The following is a 23448-nucleotide window of genomic DNA, read 5'->3' as shown; positions in this document are numbered from 1 at the left end:
AAGCAGGACTAATCTATAAGACACACTCCTTGCCCTAAAACACTTACATTTTAATTGGGAAAATTATTTTTGAATCAATGAGAAAACATTAAAGCAGAGTTCAGGAGTATGAATGTGACAACTTATAATGGATGAAATTCGAATGGAGGGTAGAAGACAAGCTATAGAAGTAAGGAAAGGCAGCACAGAGGCAGGGCTTATACTGGGCATTAAGAAATGATGAAGATTAGAGAAAAAATAAGAGGCAGCTCGGACTATAGAGAAAAATGTGAGTGCCTCATGCCAGGTCTAGAATGAGTATTTGTTAACACTGATTAAAATATATTTCTCTGAACAAAAGGAGATAGTGCTGAGGCACGCCAAGCTTTATCAAAGGATTCAAACTGTATTCCTTCAGCCTGCTGGTTAATTGCCAAATTATCGGCCGCTCTGAAGGCTTACGCCTAAGAGCATTCATCAGGAGTAGACAGTTGCTGCCTGAACCAGTCATGTGTGTGGGTTCTGAGAGGTGCCTCTATGTGTGGGGTCTGGGTGAGATGGGGAGCGCAGGCAAGGAGGCAAGGTGGGGCACTGTAGTGAACCAGCCTGGTCAAGACCTACTATGGGACTTCCCTGGTGCTGCAGTGGTTAAGAATCCACCTGCCAATGCAGGGGATATGGGTTTGAGCCCTGGTCCGCAAAGATCTCACATGCCGTGGAGCAACTAAGCCCTTGCACCACAACGACTGAGCCTGTGCTCTAGAGCCGGTGAGCCACAACTACCGAGCCCGCATGCTGCAACTACTGAAGCCCTCGCGCCTAGAGCCCATGCTCCGCAACAAGAGAAGCCCACGCACCGCAACAAAGAGTAGCCCCCACTCACTGCAGCTAGAGAAAGCCCACGGGCAGCAACGAAGACACAACGCAGCCAAAAGTAAATAAATAAATAAATGTATTTTTTTTAAAAAAAGACTTAACTATGTACTGAACATCTGGCCAGCTTAATAAAGGTCACTGGGTGTGTGCGTGCGCGCACACACACACACACACACACACACACTCACACACAGATTTCTCTGCTTGAGAAAAGTGATTTATAAGATCCCTATCACTGTATATATTTTGACATTGCCTTTTGTAAAGCCCTCCAACCTCTCGCTCAATGTGTAGGGCAATATTTGAATACATAAAATGGTTGGCAGGGAGGATGGCAAGTAGTGGTTCCTGAGAATGGTATTTCCAGTTAAATGAAGTTTAACCTTAACCTATGGAAAAATTTTTAAGGAACATATTTACATTTTATGAAACTACATCGCAAGATCATCACTGTAAGAATGATATTACAGTCTTTATTTCAGAGAAAGAACACTGAGGCCCAGAGAACTTCCCCAAATGACAAGAAAACAACAGGACTGGAAAACTGTCCTTCACGGTTCCAGAGTCCTTATTCTCTTCACTGCAAGCTGCTTTTTCTTCCGTCATGCACCAGTTTTCTCTCACCTCTTTATTTCTTCCAAGTCTCAGAAACCTTGCTTCAACTTTCTGCATACTAGAACCATACCACATGCTTTCTCATCAGGTCTCTTCTTATTAGAATAGGTATATTCAGAGACATTTTCTCTCTTTAGTTATGCCTAAAAGGTGGTGTTGCCCTCAAGTCTCATGGTAGTCACCAAATTACTTACTTCTATTGAATTCAAGCATTATTTAATCCATTACCATCTGCTGCAACCTCTGGGTTGTCTGTGTCACTACTGCCTTGCCCTAGATTTTTAACTACCAAGCTCCTCCAGTCTGTGGAATTGAGGGACATGTGTACATCATTCTCAGCTATCTTTGATCACCCTGAATGCCTATTTTCTGACTTGCTTCCTCCTATTCTCAGGTCTATTTCAGTCTTCTATCTAGCCCACCTTCTAAGTGGTTTTTCACACCCTAGGAGTTGGTGATGTATACTCCAGGTTCTACAACTAAACTAATTAAGCTTCTGTCACATCAAAGACCACAGTTGGGGGGCTGAGGTGGTGGACTGAGCCACAAGGTTACCCAGCCAGAGCTTCTAGGCAGTCTTGCTTCAGAGCTAGATTCTAAAATAGATTTAAAATCCAATACACAGAAGTGGCAAAAGGAGTAAAGAATAATAATGATGCTGAATTGAGAGTGGGAAACTAGGTATAAATACAGAAATCACTGCGTGTGTGGGTTTGGGGAGGGATGTCAAAAACACACCCTGACAGCCCAGGCAGTCAGGCTTTGTATAGTGTAGGAGGGAAGACATATGTCTAGACAACAAGCTGGGACCCACAATTAGGCAGTCAAGACCTATGGGGGGAGTGGCATGGGGGCCTCTCAAGCTTTCCATGACCAGCTTCTTCTGGCATATTCTGGTCCTCATATTCTTAATAATCTTTCCCCTTTTCTTCTTACATCAGGTCTCACACTTTCTCTTGCTCACACCTTGTGTCTTTCATGTTCCAGCAACTTCTCCATTTCCTTCTTGCTTTCTCTTCCCCCTCTACTTCCCTCACTTAAGCATAAGACTGGCTCAGCTAGAAGGAAAGCCAGGATTTTTGCACAATGGATGTGTTAAGAACCCAACCTGCAGAACCAAAAGCCACAAATCCAAATCCCAGCTCCATTACTTTATAAAATATGTAACCTTGGGTAACTTACATAACCTCTCTGTCTTAGTTTCTACATCTATAAAATGGGTTTGATAATGACATCTACTTTCAGGGTTGTTGGATTAAAGGAATTAATAAGTGCTTAGATCAATGCCTGACATGAAGTAAATATTTGTTATTACTATTTATTATAATTAAGCAGTATAATGTTTTATATTTAAGTGAGAACTGACTTTAAAGATAAATAATTTTTGGTTCTCAAAAAGTAATCAAACACTCCAGCCAGGGGAATAAGGCAAGAAAAGGAAATAAGAGCATAGACATTTGGTAAGGAAGAAACAGAACTGTCCCTATTTGCAGATGACATGGTTGTCTATGTAGAAAATCCAAAATAATCTACAAAATAGATCACAGAATTAATAAATGAGTCCATGAGGGCCACAAGATACAAGATGACCACACGAAAGTCAATCACATTCCTATATACTAGCAATGACCACATGGAAACAAATTAAAAACATAATGCCATTTGCAATCACTTCAAAAAAATGAGATAGCTAAAACATAAATCTAACAAAATTTGTACAGAGTCTTTATGGTGATGAAAGAAAGCAAAGATCTAACTAAATGGAGAGACACACCATGTTCACGGTTTGCAAGACTTGACACAGTGAAGATGTCAATTCTCCCCAAAATCACCTATAGATTTAAAACAATTCCTATCAAAATCTCAAGATTTTTTGTAGATACAGACAAGCTTATTCTACAGTTTATATGATAAGGCAAAGGAAGCAGAAGAACAAAGTGAGAGAGTCACTATACCTGATATTAAAATTATTACTTACTATTTGGTCACTACAATAACCAAAACAGCATAATATTGGTGGAAGAATAGACACAAATCAATGAAAGAGTACTGAGAACCCAGAAAGAAGCCAACATAAGTACATCAAATTGATTTTTGATGAAGGTGCAAAAGCAATTCAATAGAGGAAGAAGAGTCTTTTCAACAAATTGTGCTGGAACAACTGGACATCCATGGGTAAAAAAATTAACATCAACCTAAAACCTCATACTTTATACAAAAAATTATTCAAAATGGATATTAGATTTAAATGTAAAACTATAAAACTTTTAGAAGAAAATATAAAAGAACACCTTCAAGACCTAGGGCTAGGCAGAGTTCTTAGTCATGACACCAAAACCATGATCCATAAAGAAAAAATACATAAACTGGACTTCATCAAAATTAAAACTTTTGTACCACAAAAGACTTCCACACCTCTTCCAGAAAACAGAAGCAGGGGGAGCCCTTCCTAACTCATCTATGAGGTCAGCATTATCCTAATACCAGAAAAGACATTAGAATACCCCAAATCAGACAAAGACATTAGAAAGGAAAACCACAGATCAGTATATCTCATGAATACAGACACAAAAACCCCCAACAAAATACAAGTGAATCAAACCCAAAAATGTATAAGAAGAACTATACACCACAACCAGGGGGGACTTATTATAGGTTTGCAAAGCTGGTTCAACACTTGAAAAGCAATCAATGTAACTCACCTTAAAAACAGGCTAAAGAAACAAAATCAGGGACTTACCTGGCGGTCCAGCGGTTAAGACTCTGCGCTTCCACTGCAGGAGGCACGGGTTCGATCCCTGGTCAAGGAACTAAGATCCCACGTGCTGTGTGGTGCAGCCAAAGGGAAAAAAAAAACAGGAGGGTTTGGCTGGTGAAGCAAGGATTTTTTTTAGAGGGGTGAAACTATTCTGCATAATACTGTAATGGTGGATACATGGCACTATGCACTTATCAAAACCCCAGAACCTTACAGCACGAAGTATAAACCTTAATGTGTGTAAATTTTAAAAATTCATTTAGGAGGTCAGGGGATCCCAGGATGGAATGAAGAATGTGAAAAAAATGTATTACAAATATGTGAAATAACCTCCCTAAAGGTGGTGGAGAAAAAAGGAGCTAATCTAAGTAGCTTACTTTGGAAATGAGTGGCGTCTGTAGACAAAAGGAACTATATATAAGTAAGTACTATATGCTAATTGATAAAGTTGTTTTCCACAGGGGCACAGGTAAACAATTCTGAAGTCACTATACTTATAAACTGGAATTGAAAAATTAAGTGAATGGATGGTGAATAGTGGAAGTCAGGTTTCTCACTGTTGGTGGGAGGTTATAAATAAGCAAGGTGAGGAGGCTAGAATGATCCATGTGGTAATGGATTTGAGCTGGAGGCATCAGAACAAACTCATCTTTAGCTTAATATAATTACATAAAGAAATATTTATAAACGAGTATATACAGAGATTAGTATACACAATCACATTTCTTTTCTCTGTCAGCCGAGAGGGCCTGGAATCAATGACACTCCAGTAGCAAAGGGCGCACCTAGCATACAGATCTTGGTTTCTAGTATCATTCTCCAATGAAAGGAGCAACGGCTGATCTGAGGACTGGAGCAGGACATAAACAAAATGAGCCTGGAGCATACTGTAGAGCCAGAAAGTAAGGAAGTACTTAAAAAAGGCAAAAACCCACAATAATGGGAGTACGTCAAAGGGACACAAGAACCAACTAAAGAGCTCCTGAAACAATATGAGCAACAAAATAAAGTGATACTGGGTTATAACCCAAAGTATAAAATACATAACCATGACTCATACTGATATAAATAAATGAATAAATCAAATAAATAAATAAATGGAGGAGAATAGACAAATTTCCCATGCAGAACAATTCCAAACAATTTATGTAGTTACTCGACCCTCCAAGAGGTAGACTGTACCCACGCTTCAAGTGCGCTCTGCATAGTGACTTCCTTCCAGAGTATAAGTTATGGGGAAGGCAGGGTAGTAACTTTACAGTGTAGAAACCTGACAACCCTCCTTCTGCCAAATGATCAAGGTTAACATTAACAGTGGTAAGTAATGCTGATACTATCTACCATTGGCATGATGTGATAAGAAGAGTATTTCACCTCTGTGGTGTTCCTCCCAGAAAACTGTATCTCAGTCTAATCAGAAAAAACATCAAGTCTCACCCATACCTGATTTCAATGATAAATAGATGAGAATTTGGACTTGGAGTATGCTGGAATGGGTTAAAACTTTTGGGGCTGTTGGATTGGGGTAAATGTATTTTGCATGCTAGAAGGATGTGAATGGGGGGGACGAGGATGGAATGTTATGGACTGAACTGCATCCCCCCAAAATTCATAGGTTGAAGTCTAACCCTCAATGTGACTCCATTTGAAGACACGGCCTTTCGGGAGATAGTTAAAGTTAAATTAGGTCATAAAGTTATGGTGTCCTTATAAACAGAGGAAGAGATGCCAGGAATGTGCATGTGAACAGAGGAAAGGCCATGTGAGGACACACAGTGAGAAGGCAGCCATCTGCAAGCCAGGAAGAAAGTTCTCACTAGAAACCAACCCTGCTGGCACCTTAATCTTGGACTTCCAGCCTCCAAAACTATGAGAAAATAAATGTCTGTTGTTTAAGTCACCCAATCTGTGATATTCAGGTATGACAGCTGAAGAATACTAAAACAGTATCTCTTACTCAAAGAGACGCCTAAAATAATGAGGATTTGTACCTACTTTCTCTGGTTACAGGAACGCTGGATGTTTATTTTTGTAATAATAAATGTCCCAAATGTAAAAAAAAAAAAAAAATTGGACAAATCCCAATTAAAGGACAATCTATAAAATATCCGACCTAAACACCTCCTTGGAGACATGACAACCAATGTAGTACGATAGCCTGAATGGGATATTGGAACAGAAAGAGGACATTAGGTAAAAACTAAGGAAATCTGAATAAAGTATGGACTTAGTTAATAATAACATAAAAATTGGTTTATTAATTGTGACAAGAATACCATACTAATGTAAGATGTTAATAACAGAGAAAACTAGATGTGGGATATATGGGAATTCTTTTTATATACTACCCTTGCAATTTTTCTGTAAATCTGAAACTATTTTTAAATTAAATTTTTATTTTAAAAAACCTTAAAAAATAGTGTCATTCCAATACACTAACATCAAAACAAAAATGAAATACTGAGAGATAAATTTAACAAAATATGTGCCGGACATGTACATCAAAAACTGTAAGATTCCTAAGATAAAGATCTGTATAAGTGAAGATATACTGTGTTGATGGACCAGAACACTCAATAATGTTAAGATGTTAGTTCTCCCCCATACTGATGTAAAAATTCAAAGCCATTCTAATCAAAATCTCATTGTAGGGTTTCCCTGGTGGCACAGTGGTTAAGAATCCGCCTGCCAATGCAGGGCACATGGGTTCGAGCCCTGGTCTGGGAAGATCCCACATGCCGCGGAGCAACTAAGCCTTTGCACCACAACTACTGAGCCTGTGCTCTAGAGCCTGCGAGCCACAACTACTGAGCCCACGTGCCACAACTACTGAAGCCCACGTGCCTAGAGCCCGTGCTCCGCCAAAAGGGAAGACAACGCAATGAGAAGCCTGCACACCGCAACAAAGAGTAGCCCCTACTCGTCGCAACTAGAGAAAGCCCGCGCGCAGCAACCAAGACCCAACGCAGCCAAAAATAAATAAATAAATTTATATTAAAAAATAATCTCATTGGGGGCTTCCCCGGTGGCGCAGTGGTTGGGAATCTGCCTGCCAATGCAGGGGACGCCGGTTCGTGCCCCGGGTCTGGGAGGATCCCACATGCCGCGAAGCGGCTGGGCCCGTGAGCCATGGCCGCTGAGCCTGCGCGTCCAGAGCCTGTGCTCGGCAGCGGGAGAGGCCACAACAGTGAGAGGCCCGCGTACCGCAAAAAATAAATAAATAAAAATAATAATCTCACTGTAGAAACTGATAAGCTGATTCTAATATTTAAATGAAAATGCAAAGGACCTAGATTATACAAAGCAATCTCAATAAAGTGTTGGGGAGGCAGCAGAAATAAGGCAGTTACTTCCTTGTTAGAAAGTGATTTGCTCCCAAGTCACTCTCATCTCTGACAATCAAGGTTGGTATCTGTGGTCCTAGGGCGTGGAAACTGACCATCGCTAATGCAAAATTCCCTGAGGAAAATACCAGTGATGTAGCTGCTATGTTTTCTGTCCTGTATCCTTTCACGAAGCTACCTAGACTTAATGCAGAGTTAAAATGCATTGTGTACCATTAATTTGATTGTCAATCCAAAACCTAAGACCATTCTTTGTGGCTGTGCATTGTTTTAACAGCTACGGGCTAACACTTAGTCATGTCTTTCCCTGAACTATTTTGTTTTAACTGTCTTCATCATAATTACCAGGTGTCATTATTTCCTATTTCTATGCATTATTTCCCAAAGACTACTGGCTCTTTGAGAATAAGGACAGTGTACTTACATTCTGTTTGGCTAGTTCACAGCATTTTACACAGTCCTGTACCCAAGAATTAGTAAATTATACTTTTGGTGTAGAAAAGAAGACGGGATCAGGGGAGCAAGGGTGGGATGAAGCATCAGAACAAGAAGGTGAATTCTCCATGTTCTTTTTATCATTGAATAGTTTTCTAGGACGAAAAAAAGTCAAGAAGGCCTCACAGAAAACTCATGGCTTTGAGAGTCAGAGCAATCTGAGTTCAATTTAGGTGTTCATGTGTGATTATAAGAAAGTCATGAAATCCCTCTGAACCAGACGTCTCCCAAAGGGGGACACTCTTTACCTCATAAAGTTGTTTTAAGGATAAACACAGGACTGAAATTATGGATGAAACAGTACCATGTCTTAAATTTGCTTTAAAATAATCCAGTAAGGTTGGAGATGAAACAGAACTGGCCATGAGGGCTTCCCTGGTGGCACAGTGGTTGAGGGTCTGCCTGCCCATGCAGGGGACGCGGGTTCGTGCCCCGGTCCGGGAGGATCCCACATGCCGCGGAGCGGCTAGGCCCGTGAGCCATGGCCGCTGAGCCTGCGCGTCCGGAGCCTGTGCTCCGCAACGGGAGAGGCCGCAGCGGTGGGAGGCCCGCGTACCACAAAAAAATAAAAAAATAAAAATAAAACTGGCCATGAGTTGATAGTTACTGAAGTAAGTTGATGGATACATAAGGGTTCATTAACTCTTTTCTTCTACTTTTAGATATGCTTGAAAATTTCAGTAATAGTTAAAAAGAAGTCCAGTGTATAAGACCAGACTATGAGATACTATTAAGGTAATATAATTATTTGTGTGAACTCTGATGAAGGGAACTTTAATAGTGCATTTTAGGACTTTAATAACCCCACGTTTTTATTAAAAGTTACCCTTATGTTTTAGAATGCCCTAAATTCTTCATATTAAACTTAGTTATGTTTTTCTATAAGCTCAAAAAGTTAAAAAAAAACTAAATGCAGAAATCATTTTAAAGTGCCTAGCACAACGGCAAACACAGGCGTGAATGCTGATCTGATGAACGTTGATGGCCACCTCAGTGTTCATCTCTGCCTCCCTCCCCAAGAAAGAGAGATGCGCTGAATCTCTGAGAAATAAGCTAGCATTTCAGAGAAGAGAAAGGTGGCCCCAACTCACCAGATATCTAGGCTTCTCCTCTTTACCAAGTCTGGCAGAGTCCTTAAAAGACAGAACTGGGGGAAGAAACAGCAGCCTTGAGAACCCAGGCCTATCAGGATTATTCCTGAGAACCCTTCTGAGTCTCAGCTGTGGCCACTTGTGCCTTCTCACCTGAACCAGAAGTCTCAGCCCCTCCTTATCCCATCCAGGACCTCAGCTCCTCTCACCTCTCACCATAACGCCTGAGTTAACCTCTACGGTCTACACCCCTTCCCTGTTTACTTATGTTTTTAAAGAAATACTGATCTTAATTAAATATAATATGGTAAATTCTAAGTACCCATCATCTTTCCACCCTAAAAACCAGCAAAACTGTTCCGACAAGGCATAGTTTTTTTTCCCATACTTGTTACATGGCTCCAGTTACCCCCCCCCAAAAAAAAGTTTATGAAAATTTTATACACAGAAATATAAATGTGATTTAAGAAAAATGAATTTTTAAAATTTCAACATTTTTCCTTACTTTATATACAAGAGCACTAGTAAAGAGTAGAAGGTATTAAAGACCACTACAACAGCATTTCTAAAATACAGCTTGCCTTACTCCCCTTAAAAACAAATTACCTTGGTGGCGCAGTGGTTAAGAATCCACCTGCCAATGCAAGGGACACGGGTTCAAGTTCTGGTCCAGGAAGATCCCACATGCCATGGAGCAACTAAGCCTGTGCGCCACAACTACTGAGCCTGTGCTCTAAAGCCCGCGAGCCACAACTACTGACCCTGTGTGCCACAACTACTGATCCTGTGTGCCACAACTACTGAAGCCCACATGCCTAGAGCCTGTGCTCTGCAGCAAGAAAAGCCACTGCAATGAGAAGCCCGTGCACCACTATGAAGAGTAGCCCCTGCTCACTGAAGAGCAGCCCCCACTCGCCGCAACTAGAGAAAGCCTGCAGACAGCAACAAAGACCCAACACAGCCAAAAAAAATAAAAAAATTTATTAAAAAAAAACAAATTACCATGGAATTTTAAAAGGCAAGGCTTTAACATCTTGGGTGCCTGAAACTAACACAACATTGTAAACCAACTATACTCAAATAAAAAAGAAAAAAAAAAACACCACCACCACACACACACACGAAACCATCTTGGGTGGAAGCTTAAGCTTTCCCTGCCATCTCTTCAATGAGAGGAAATAAAAAGAACATGTTTCTGATCCCTGCAGAAGGCATCACTAAAGGAGGGTCTTAGCAGTAGCCCTAAGCTTCCTCCTTGACACCCCCCACATCAGTGAGAAAGAGAGGGAGATACTGATAAGGCATACCTGTCTACAAGATATATGGAAGCTTATAATTTGACCCACTCCTTCTTGGGCTCCTCAGAGGGTTACAGTGTGGTTAGTTGGAGGGATTTAGCCAAGGGTGGCCTTGTCCTCGGTATTGGGAAAAAAAAAAAGGCCCTCAAAGTGATGATGACGTCAGCTCTGTTGAAATAATCACCATCTGGGGAAACACTCTAAATGGACCCCAACAACAACCCTGGCTTCTGTACTAAGCTGAGGAGAATGTGTCAGATGATTCAAGAAAGACATTTACACAATACAGCCTCCTACATGCCTTAGAAAACCATCATTCTGTCCCGTAAAATGTCCCAAATCTACACGTTCATCCAGAACTGCACATCCCTGTGAAAAATGAAGCAGTTTAAAATTAAAAAATAAAACTATAGTGTTGTTTGATAAGGATCTTGGGCAATTTGTCAAGTCACAACCATAGTTAGCACTGTGGTTTGAGTGACTTAGCTACTGTTTTTCTGACATGGCCTTCCTATAAGCAACGAGGTTCCTGAAGATAAATGCAAGAGAGGAAAAAAAAATCCAGTAATCTTACTATTGCAAGTTCTAAAGTTTTAGAAGAAAAAAATGAGTACCACATTTGACCACTCCCAGTGGCTAGATCTGAGCAGCACACAAGGAGGTGGCTCCTCAGTCTGCTCAGAGCCTCCCCCTGCCAGAGACAGGGTGGCTCTGATCCCACTAAGCCGGTAGGAAAACTGAGGTACACAGAGTAGCCTCACACAGCTGAGTTGAGCCTCACACAGTTGAGGATCCCTCAACTGACTCTTAGGTGTCATCCTCTCTCCCCATCATGAGACCACTGAGCGGCAAGAGGTGTTGGATGACAGGCACAGTCCAGGACTTCACCAGCAGGTGCCTCTGTCCATGTTGGACACTCTGCACAGCATTCAAGGAAGTCAAAGATCCTTTCTAGCTCAGTGTACTACAAAATATCTTTGCCATTCGTGACAACAGGGAAAATCATTCTCCTTTTAAAGTTCAACATGGTGGTTACTGTCTCTACCTTCTTCAATTTTACTGTCCTTCAATTGAACTGGACCTGGCACGTTGGGCAGAGGTAGAGCCCATCCTCAAAGAGTGGACAGAAGGAGACAGAGAAGCGCCTACCACAGGACAAAGAGCTAAGTGCTGGACCAGGGGTTGGCAAACTATGCACAGAACTAATCTGGTCTACTGCCTGTTTTTATACCATTCATGAGCTAAGAGAAGTGTTTATATTTTTAAACGGCTGAAAAAGTAAAAAACAGAATATTATCACATGGCACATGAAAATCATATGTAATTCAAATTTCAAGGTCCACAAATAAAGTTTTATTGGAACATAGCAATGTCCATTCATTTACCTATTTGGCTGCTTTTATACAACAGGAGAGTTGAGTAATTGCTACAGAAACCATGAAGCCCACAAGGCCTAAAATATTTACCATCTGGCCCTTTACATAAAAAGTTTGCCAAGCCCTATTCTAGACTGCACTTGTTTGTTATATCCAAAGTTATTTGCTTTGGACTCTGGTCTTCTCCCGAGGTCTTTGCCATTATTGTAGCAATTTGACTTTTGGCATTCAGATGGCAGGCAGTTGTCAGAAATGGCAGCTGTGCGTCTTCAGGTCCTGTTTTCCTTTTTTTTGATTCCATGTTTCACTGCCTGCACAACCCACCTTCAGTTTACCAGCTAGTCAGTTGTTGGTTTGGAGGTCAATCAGCTTGAAGCCCCTATGGGCCCATTCCAACATGGACTCTGGTTGATCTCCAGCTCTTCAAGACTGCTGAGAAGGGCCTGCCAATTCATACCCTGGTTTTTTCCAAGGCCTGGTACATGGCCTTCCTATAAGCAACCAGGTTCCTGAAGGTAGCCAGGTTAAAGTACTGGCTGAGCAGTCTCAGGGCCACCTGCTTGCTCAGAGACACCTCAGAGAACTCACCATCACCAAAACACTGGACCCAGGTCAGGCCAGAAATGACCTGGTGCTTGAAGGCAGCCTTCCAGAACACCACCATGACAAGCCACCAGGGAAAACCCTTGCATTTTCCCAGATGAAGACCTGTCCTGATCCCTCACTGCCCTTAAGTCTCTGTCCTCTGCAACTTCCTTCAGGGTCTCTAAGCTCTCCTATGGGATATCCTGGGCACAGGGAATTGCTTCTTTGAGGTCCCACATCTTCCATTAGGTCTGGGGTATGGTAGCGGCTAGCAGGGGACTACCATACCAGGCCTGCCCTAGATACTGCCCATTGCCTCAAGGACTTGGTAGTTGAATACTTGACAGGAAAGACATCCACAGGACTCATATCTGCCAGACTTGAGCGGGGCACTGGGGAGGAACTATGCCTCTCCCAGTTGGAGACACAGTCACTATTTCAGGTTTGACAGCTAGGCTTTCAGATGGAATCCTGGTTCCACAAAAGAGTTTTGGCATCACTGGAGTGTCAGAGCCAATCCCATCTTCCCCTTCAATACCTCAGTGCCCATCCGCTCCTGCCTATAACTTAAGAGGTCTAGACACCTTCCCTCTTAGACAGTCATGAACTTGATCTGCAGCCGCCACTGGTCTCTGGGGTGCCAGTGGTCTCTAGGACTAGGGCAAGGGAGCATCTTTGGCAATGGAGTACCGGTTGCTATAGGCCCTATGGGTGATGCGGAACTCTTTTCTTCCCACTGGTATTCTCCCCTCTGCTGAACTGTGTAGTGTCTCCTTTCATCGACTCCTTAAGTCCAGGGGTTCAACTCTGGCCACTTCGAAAGAGTAAAGTTTGGCCCTGCTGAGAACTTGGCTCAAGCACAGCTTCCCAGCCAGGTGCTAGGCATTCAATGCCTTGGCTTCCAAACTTCTCTGGCACTGATACCAAAATTACATTTACTTGGATCCCTTTATCAGGGGTCCCCAAGATCACCCCCCCCATTCACTCACTAGAAGGACTCTAAGGATTCAACACAGTTGTAGTCACAGTTAGGGTTTATAACAGCAAAAAAGATATGCAACAGGATCAGCAAGGGAAAATGACACAGGCAGAGTCTGGAGAAATCCATGCACATGCTTCCTCATGCTCTCTCCCTCCCAAAAGGGGACAAAGTGAGTTTCCAACAGTGAAAAATTCAGTAACGTATGTGCAGTGTTTCTACTCAGGGAAGGCCACTAAAGCCTCAGGTGCCCAAGGTTTTTATTGGGGGTAAGTCATGTAGGCACCCTCTGCTGAGAAGCTATAAAAATTCCAGACTCCCAGAAGGAAGGCAGGTGTCAAAGTACAGTGAACTATACCTGTTAGTTAGGGAATAGGTCAAGTGCCAAGTTCCCAGATGCCAGCAAAGGGCCAATCTTGCAAGCAGGCCTTCTAAATATAGCAGCCTCAATCCTACACTGTTAAATCTTTCCACACATTCTCTTAACCCTTGTACCACCTGCTGGACACAGCTCACTGACTCACCTGTTAGTCTATCAAGGGAAGCTCTGAGCATCCACCACACAGGCTGTAGCTATGTAGCCCACAGGCTGCTGCTTTGGCTACAAGGAAGTATCACGGGCCTGATCAGAGAGGGGGAGCCACCTCCTCCAGCTCCGCTTCCACAAGCACCACCCCCTGCCCCCCTGGAAAATCACAAATGGGAACAACATACCTTAATGGGGGATCCCCAAAGTCCCCCAAAACTTGAGACCCTCAGCCCCACAATATCCATACCTGCCTTGGTGTGAGTGCCAGAGAGGGAAAGGCCCCTACTGGAGCCACACAGCAGCCAGAGGCTCCCCTCCATCAGCAGTGCCCAGCTACAAAGCCACCTGAGCACTGTGGCTCCCGCCAGTTACCTCACTCAGGACCACTTGGCACAGCCTCCCTCCCTTCTTCCCATCACACTTTGGCCTTTGTCAGCCATCTTTAAGGAACAGGAGAGGAGGAGAGGGGAGGGGAAGAGATCAGGTCCTCAGCTAGCAGCCCAAGGTCTAGATTATCAGGTTGCTGCTAGCACCAAATAGCTCAGCCACTTTGGATAAGCCCCATGATTAGCATACTATTTCTTTTAAGGCAGAGACTTCAACAACCCCCACTACTCCCACGTCTCCAACTCTTCATGGAAGCGGCAGGTAATACCATGGCCATGACGGAACAGTACCTGGGCTTCTATTCTCAGACCCTGTGCAGGGCATGCAATGCCCAGCTTCTGGCTCCGCTGGTCTAGGTTCCAGCTGTAGTCAATTCCCTGTGCTCTAAGGAGTTTCTACAATACTGAGTTGTTTTTTGTTTTTTTTTGCGGTACGCGGGCCTCTCTCCGCTGTGGCCTCTCCCGTTGCGGAGCACAGGCTCCAGACGCGCAGGCTCAGCGGCCATGGCTCACGGGCCCAGCCGCCCCGCGGCACATGGGATCGTCCCAGACCGGGGCACGAACCCGTGTCCCCTACATCGGCAGGCGGACTCTCAACCACTGTGCCACCAGGGAAGCCCAATACTGAGTTTTGAACCAAGTCCCATCAGTTAGGTAGAACCGCAGGCCCTACAGTGTCTTCTGGGAAGCTGTCTATCTTCCATTTCAGTATCTGTAAGGCATATGACCCCATCAGAAGTTTGCATTATCTGTCTCACCACAAACCTGAGTCAAAGACCTCCAGCAACATGGCCCAGAGAAAGGCAAGCAGTGTTAGGGAACTGCTGTTACAGAACCTGAAGTGCTGCAGACTCCTTGACTAGAGTCTCAGTCCACTGCTGACTACTGTCACTTTGTGACCACTCAGGTTCTCCTGCTCCAGTAAGCCTTGACTCATACTCCAATGTCACAGGCAGAGGTGTAACTCCCTCTTATGTCCAACCTGGGTCTCTTCTCAATCACACCACACTACATGTTTACATTTATGTTTCTCCATCTATCTCCCTTCTAGAATGTGAGTTTATTCAGGAGATCATAATAGGATATGCAGGTAGATGAAGAGTCATACCATGCTTCTGGACAAGGTGAATTATACTGCAAGCCAATCAATTCCTTCCAAATTAAATAAACTCAATGCAACACCAGTCGGAATCACAACAGAGATTTTTTATGGCTCTAGACAAGATAATTCCAAAATTCCTTTAAAGAAAATATATAAGAATAGTCAAGAAAATTATGAAAATAAAGACTAAGAAGACTTGTCTTCTAAAATATGACAACACACTATCAAGCCATAGTAAAGTGCTTTAGCAGTAGTGCAGCGATAGAGTAATGAAACAGAATAGAAAGAAGGGGATGCATACATTGAACTCTTTTCAATATGACTATTTATTTATTTATTTATTTATTTATTTATTTATTTTGGCCTCATCACGTGGCATGCAGGATCTTCGTTCCCCGACCAGGGATCAACCCATGACCCCTGCAGTGGAAGCAGAGTCTTAACCACTGGACCGCCAGGGAAGTTCTTCAATATGACTTTTTAGGAGAGAGGAAACTCTGACCCTGAGACTATGCCAATTTGTTCTCACCAATCTATAAAAGCTGGAACAGAAAGAAGAAAGCCCCCAGATATAACTTCATGTTCTTACAGTCTTTTTCCGACTTATCCTATTTTCTCCAGGACTCCTCCAGCTACCTGTCCCTGACAGTGCTTAATACAGTTCTTCAGACATTTTTGTAATCCTAGCAATTAGGGTAAATTCCTCAGACTGGATTGTGCTATTCCCAAGTATTTGCTTTCCTTCTCTGCAAGAGTTACACTTCCCCACCCACTGACATCAGGCACATACAAGTGACTTGCCTCACCAGTGAAGTGTGAGTGCAAATGACATGTCTCTCTTCTAAACAGCAACTTTAAGAGCCACCGTGTGGTTTCATCTCTCTTACTCTTCTCCCTCTGTCACAGTGCTCCTTGCCCACATAGGGTCTGCCCTTTCACCCTTGGTCATGGATCGAAAGGACACGAAGTAGAGCCAAAGCTAACCCAAGAGCCAAAGCTAACCCACTAAGGGTTAGATAGGATTCCAGTTAGACTGCTGTTGTTAGACTGCCATTGAGATTTGAGGTCATTTATTACTTCAGCATAACTTATCCTACACAGCTCTTCTCCTTCCAGAACTACCACTAGCAGTAGCTAACACTGATTAAGCAGGTACCACTTACCAGGCACCGTGCTAAGTCCACTGCTTCATTAATCTTCATGACAAAGCCATGATGTAAATACTGCTGCTACCTCTATCTCACAAAAGAGGGAACCAAGAACTGGGAGGTCAGGTCACGTGCTCACAAGACTGTATCACTCCCAAGTGGCAGTGCCAAGCCTAGTATCTAAGCTTCTGGTTTCAGAGCAGCTTCACTTATCACTGCTTCAATAAATGCCTATCGAGCCAATGACTGAATGAAAATGCAGAGTGACCAGACGTCTAGAATTCACACTGAAAAAGCCAGACTTTTCAGACTGACATGGAGAAAAGGATTACTATCTGACTGATAAGCTAGGTTATGCTCTGGCAACAAGTGACCTCCAAAAATCTAAGTGCCTAAAAGCAATTAAGGTTTTTTCCCCCCTCCCTCATGATACAGGTCAATCACAGATTGGTCATATCTACAATTCAGACTGCAGAGTAAGAAGGATGGAAGAATGAATGGATGGATAGATGGATGGGTGGGTGGGTGGGTGGGTGGAAGAAAGGGCAATCTAATCATAGTATGTGGCAAATATGGCATCTCAACTCAGTGAGGAAACAGTGCCTCTTTAATAATTGGTGGGAGCAAACTACCATCTACATGGCAGTTCAGTATCTATTAAAAGTGTAAACATGGCTTCTAAAACCAAACCATTAGAATCTTCTTCACCTTGGCAGAAAAGAAAACATGAGTCTCAGGAGACATTTGGTTGTGAGAGATGCATCCTCCTCCAATCTCATGCTCTCAAATCACCATCATGTCCTTACTTTTCTCTCTACAGCACAACCCACCCCAGGAAGGCTCATGGTGGCTAGGGAAAAGGGGCTGAAAAAGCCATTCTGCAGGAACCTCCAACAGAAACATGCAATGTGGTAGATACAGACCCCTCAGACAAGACAGGGTAAGAATGCCCTCCAGACACATCAGCTCCTCTAGGAAGCCTTCCCCAAGAGGCTATGAAGTCTCTACCAGATGCAAAAATATCCCTTCTCACAGGGCAGCGCTATCCAAGAGCAATATGAGAGCTACAGTGCCAACCAAACATGTAATTTAAAATTTCCTGGACTTCCATGGCAGTCCAGTGGGTAAGACTCCACGCTTCCACTGCAGGGAGCATGGGTTCGATCCCTGGTCGGGGACCTAAGATTCCGCATTGCCCTGCCGTGAGGCCAAAAACCAAAAAACAAAAAAATCCCTAGTAGCCTTCTCAAATAGTTTTTTAAAAGGTGAAATTAGGGATTTCCCTGGTGGCACAGTGGTTAAGAATCCACCTGCCAGTGCAGGGTACACGGGTTTGATCCGGGAAGATCCCACATGCAGCGGAGCAACTAAGCCCGTGCGCCACAACTACCGAGCCTGCACTCTAGGGTCCGTGAGCCACAGCTACTGAGCACGCGCGCCTAGAGCCCGTGCTCCGCAACAAGAGAAGCCACCGCAATGAGAAGCCTGCGCACCGCAATGAAGAGTAACCCCCTCTCCGCAACTAGAGAAAGCCCCGGCGCGCAGCAGTGAAGACCCAACGACAGCCAAAAATAAATAAATAAATCTTTTTAAAAATAAAAAGTGAAATTACCTTTAATAACATTTAACCCAACATATCTAAGATATTATCATTTCAACACATAGTGTTAAAAAGTTATCATAGTTTATACTTTTTTCCCAACCATCTCTCTCTTTTTAAAAAATATTTATTTATTTTATTTACTTATTTAGGCTGCGCCAGGTCTTAGTTGCAGCACGCGGGATCTTGGTTGCGGCATCTTTAGTCGCGGCATACAGACTTCTTAGGCGCCGCATGCATGTGGGTTCTAGTTCCCCGACCAGGGATCCAACCCGGGTCCCCTGCATTGGGAGCGGAGTCTTACCCACTGGACCACCAGGGAAATCCCCCCAACCATCTCTTGGAAATCAGGTGTGCATTTGACACTTACAGTACATCTCAAAAAGACGTTAAATTTTCAAGGATTAAAGGGAAGTATAGTCTCAGCAAAACAATAACCTTGTGTCTGATGGAAAAATGTTTTAGACTTCTTCATTATTCAGATAGATATTAATTAACTGGAAGTAAAATTAAGAAGGCAGTTCATCAGTAGCATTAGCCACACCTGAAGCGTTCAATAGTCACTGGCAACCAACGGCTGCCGGAGTGGAGAGCGCAAACGGGACCCCCGCGGCGGAAGTCGAGGCGGGGAGATTTGGAGAGGTAGCTGCAAACCACGAGGACAGGGTACTGGACACCAAGGGAGGAAACCCCGCCCCAACCACAAAGAAGGCGAGCAGTCGGGAGGGGTGAGCTGCACAGCCCACAGCGCGCACCCTCCATCTCCACACCTCCTGAAGGACCAGCCTCAGCCTCGGATACCGCCCACGCCAGCCCGGCGCCTGAGGTCGGAGAGCCGGGGGGAGACGGGGAGCGCGGTCACCCTCTTCTCGCCCTAGCACTTCGCCAGCTCGCCCGACTCACCGTCCACTGCCAAGCTGGAATTGCTCCCGCGAGGTCCACATCTGCGCCTGGGTAGGCAAAGCGGCAATAACAGTACCACCGTCGGCGTCCAGTCGCTAAGCGATCTCACAGCCCGCCCCTGGCCACGGGCGGTGCAGAGGGAAGGACGTGCATCTGCAGGAAGTGCGTCACGGCGCAGCGCGTGGCCTGCCGGGAAGCGTAGTTTCGGAACAGAACGCGACCCCCACGGGTCGGAGAAAGACTGTATTCTCGCGTTAACCTGCTGATTTCTCCTCCGCACGTTTTCTTGTTTCCATGCTCTTAAACATTCTATAAATGTTTAAGCAAAACGTAGTCTTGTTTCCATGCTCTTAAACATTCTATAAATAGCCTTATAACGTATCTACTAGCTAATTTTGCACAATTTCTTTAATGATATACGGTAATCCGTTCATTTTTGTTCACAGCTGTATGGTATCTATTGTAAAATTAGACCAGTATTCCAATTGGTTGTTATCCTGTGTGTCTCCTTGCACACCCATGGAGAGTTTCTCTAGGGCAGCGGTTCACAAACTTTTTGCTGCAATAATCCTTTTACACTCTTAAAAAGTACTTTTTTCCAGTTCCATTGAGATATTGCTGACATACAACACTGTATAAGTTTAAGGTGTACAGCATAACGATTTGACTTACATATATTGTGAAATGATTACCACAATGTTTCATTAACATCCATCATCTCATATAGATACGAAAAGAAAAAAAAAATGTTTTTTTTTACTTGTGATGAGAACTCTTAGGATCTACTCTCTTGACAACTTTCAACTATACCACACAGCAGTGTTACTATAGTCATCATTACATCCCTGTACTTTTGTATCTTATAACTGAAAGTTTGTACTTTTTACAACCTTCATCCAATCTCCACCCATACTCTAACCACAAATCTGATCCCTCTTTCAATGAGTGTGGTTGCTTTTTGTTTGAACAGCATTGAGGAACGGCCACAGTGATGTGTTCAATACCAGAGGAAAAGCCATGAGGGGCACACTTTTCCAGAGTTACGACTGTCAAGAGGAAGCAAAACGTTATGGGTATTGTAACTGCAGGCTTAGCCCTGAGGCTGAACTGCATCTCTGTGAGTGTTTAACAAATGCCTGGCCCCTCCGGACTGTCACCTCCATGTGAGCAGGGACAGCATCCCCACCAGCACTGCACACAGAGCAGTTCTCATTAAGTCCCTACTGGGCGTTGGAGGAGGAGGGCAGAGGTGTATGAAGGGCACGAGAGGGACCCGAGAATGGAGACGCTGTGCTGGACCTCTTGGCCCTGTTACCTCTCCCCATGCCCTCCTGGAAGGAACAGCTGCCTCACCCATCTCTGTATTGACAGGAGTGATCCTCTCTCTCTCTCTCTCTCTCTCTCACACACACATACACCCAAGAGGACTCTCAGAGTTAAGGACTTGGTCCTGGTAAGATGAAGGAGGGGAGATAAGTGAATTTGAATGTGGAGGAAATTGTTTTCAGAAGAATTTATTTTTCAGAGTCCAAAAGTCTGAGCCAGGATAAGCTGATTCTTAGCAGTATTCACTGGGCTGAAATATCCCAAAGATATCTTTGATTCTCTGACCAATTCTCTCAGTCTTTTTACCTACCTTCTCCCACCTCTCTGGAGGAAGTCACCCAGCCATCGAAATAGCCCCACACTCCGAATCTGTGAACCAGGAGGAAACAGGCTTCTTTTGGGGATTGGCTCAAGATTAACACAGGTCCACACCCCACCTGAACACCCCCATTCCTGGGCCACTGCAGGAAGCTTGGAGCCCTAATCCACTTCCAGTGTGACACTTGGAGCAGGTGGTTGAATACCTATACACACAGACATGAGAAAACTGGGGGCCACAGATAGCAAGGGGTTTCCCAGGGTCACAAGCCCATCCCAACAAAGCTGGACTGGAGCAGGGGCTGAAAGCCCATGACTTCAGTCAATGCCTCTTAAACTTCAGCACAGTCAGAATCCCCTGGAGGCCTTGTGAAAATGCAAATGGCTGGGCCCCAGCCCAGAGTCTGATTCAGGAGGTCTGAGTGGGGCCTGGGAATCTGCCTTTCTGTCAAGTTCCCGGGTGGGACCCCACTTAGAGAACCACTGCTCTAAGGGATGGCAGAGCCAGTCCTGGAGACCTTGGGGTTGGGTGAGGGAGGGACCAGGGTTGGGGGGCCTTTCTTTGCCCTCGTAGGGGCAGCAGGTAATTGATCCAAAGGATGTTCCACAACCCAACCCATTATCAGCTCCATAACACAGAAGGGGCCACTCACCTCATTAGAGTTTATGACAAATTGGTCCTTGGACTGGTCCAGGGTGACTGTCCCCACACACTGTTTCACCAGCTGGAAGGGGAGGCTCGAGGTCAAACTGGAACCCCCCGGGCCATCACCTCCCAAACTCAGCCTACGGACTGGAAATCTTGCCCGGAGCCCCCTATTAGGCTCCCTGGGAAGCATCCACCAGTGCCCCCAGCCCCCAGCCTCACCCCATTCTCCTTGAGGTCACACTGGCTCCAGGGGCTGCTGGGTCGTCCTGGGGCACATGGTCTCCTTCACTGTGAAGCTCACAGGCTTCAGGGAGTCTGAGTCCTCATCCTGGTCAAGGATCAAAGTGGGGAGACTGGACTGAGGTTCGTGCTTCCTTCTCTGATCTGTCTCCCTGCCCCCACCTAGATGGCAGCCTCTCCAGCCCCTCCTGTGTGCCTGGCCCTGGGCTTGGTGCTGGGTGCACAGGGGAAGGGAACAGAGCCCACTCCTGGGCTTGTGGGCACACAGAGAACAGCACAAGACCAGCTCTAATGAGACCACCTGAACCTCTGAGGGGCTGAGGGAAGTCAGGGGTCGCCTGCAGGGAGAGACCTTGTCACTGGCACCTCCAGGCTGAGCAGAGTCGTTCCCTGGTAGCGGGACACCGAGTTAAGAGGGGACTTAAAGCAGGGAAGTCACATGGCAGAGCCAGTGACCCCCCTCTATCCCTGAAGCTCCCAGAGAACCCTTAGGCCCAAAAGGGGTGTACAGGGCGCCTGTTCCAACAGTAGAGATGCTAAGGCAGGAAGCCTCATGCTGGGAGGGGACCCAGCTCTGGGAAGGTTTCCTGGAAGAGGTGGGAGCCCACCTAGAGGGAGAAGTCCCTTCCTGACAGGAGGTACAGCCTGAGCAAAGGGGATGACAGTGTGGCCAACACTAGTGGGAGACAGGCCCCTCCCCAGGCCCCTCCTGACTCACGGTCTTGGGAGGCAGGTCCAGCTCCAGGAGGCAATAGGGATTAGCTTCTGAGGACCGCTCATTGAGTTGATCCAAAGCACGAATCACAGCCTCCTTGTAGCTGAGGGCCTGGGCGCTGGCCGAGGGCACCACTAGTCCCAGCAGCAGTAGCCACAGTGACCACCGCCCCAAGGCAAGGCTGGCCCTCTGGTCTCCATGGTCCCCAAGTCGGCCTCCTCCCAGCACGCAGGACCCTCCTTTATGCTCAACCTGGGCCTGATGCAAAGGCTCAACCAGGAGCCTTCCTGACCTGCCCCATCCCTGGCTACCTTCCAGGGTGTTCACCGGGCTTTCTTCAGCCCCTGCGTTACCTCACAGGATTGCTGGGCAGTGGGAGCGGGAAGCCTCCTCTGGAAGGTGAAGAAATGGTTTCTCTATCTCCCTGACAACGTCTTGGCCTCTCCTGGGGCCCATGGGGAGTGTGAAAGGCAGGGTTGCTCAAGAACGTTGAGTCCTCCAGGAGAGGGAAGACCAGGCTCTGTCTTACGTCCCCTCGGCCTCCACACTCTGGCCTCCTCAGGAATAGGGTAAAGGAGTGATTCAACAGAAACCTCCAAGTTCAGGCACTGCCTTGAACCCAGTAGGAACTCAGTTAAGCTTTGATGAATGGAGGAGAGTACGAACCACATCTAGAGCCTTACCCATCCAGCAGTCCATAGGCAGACAGTCAAGCCCTCACCATCTTGTTCTCTGGGCCCAGCCCTCAGCCAATGAGCTCTGTCTGCCCCCTCTCCTGGATTCTTCTCCACTGCTTTCTCAGTCTAAAAATGTCCTGTCCCCGGTCCCTGACAAACACGACCTATTGTCCTGGCCCCTCTCCAAAGGAGCCTGAGAAAGGGTCATCTACACCACTGACAACACTTCTTTGCAGGCTCACATTCAAGGCCATGGCAGGCTGACCAGCCCTCACTGGATCCAGAGGCCCCTCTCAAGCCTTGTCTTTATCTCCACAGGCACTGGAGACACTCTGTGTTCTGAAACTGCCCCCTGCCCGATTGTCCCCTGCTGCCACTCTCCTGGGTGCCCTCCTGCCTCCCCCGTGGCTCCTGCTTGGTCTCCTCCAAGGACCCTCCTCCTAAGAGGCAGGGCTGGCA

At 45.3% G+C, this 23448-nt stretch overlaps 1 protein-coding gene and 1 long non-coding RNA gene across 4 annotated transcripts in view; both read right to left on the bottom strand.

Annotated features, from left to right (window-relative positions):
* The window catches only part of LOC307193278, a 94345-nt gene extending 75155 nt beyond the window's left edge, over nt 1-19190 (bottom strand). For all 3 annotated transcript variants that reach the window (XR_013830268.1, XR_013830269.1, XR_013830270.1), the window contains exons 1-2: nt 19065-19190; nt 4211-4295 (exon numbers count right to left, since the gene is read on the bottom strand). This is a non-coding gene — a long non-coding RNA (uncharacterized lncRNA). The remainder of the gene's footprint in view (nt 1-4210; nt 4296-19064) is intronic.
* Nucleotides 19191-21196: 2006 nt separating this feature from the next.
* Nucleotides 21197-22512, bottom strand: LOC307192959 (cathelicidin-4-like; the record flags this gene model as incomplete). Its single annotated transcript, XM_079934336.1, is given in 6 exon segments — nt 21197-21226; nt 21362-21433; nt 21577-21600; nt 21602-21685; nt 22316-22497; nt 22500-22512. Coding segments are annotated over 6 exon segments (405 nt in total).
* Between the last annotated feature and the right edge of the window lie 936 nt (nt 22513-23448).

The sequence above is a fragment of the Stenella coeruleoalba genome (assembly GCF_951394435.1).
Source record: "Stenella coeruleoalba genome assembly, chromosome: 10".
Lineage (NCBI taxonomy): Eukaryota > Metazoa > Chordata > Mammalia > Artiodactyla > Delphinidae > Stenella > Stenella coeruleoalba.
The sequence above is the reverse complement of the archived record's forward strand: the minus strand, read 5'-3'. Positions and strand labels throughout refer to the sequence as shown.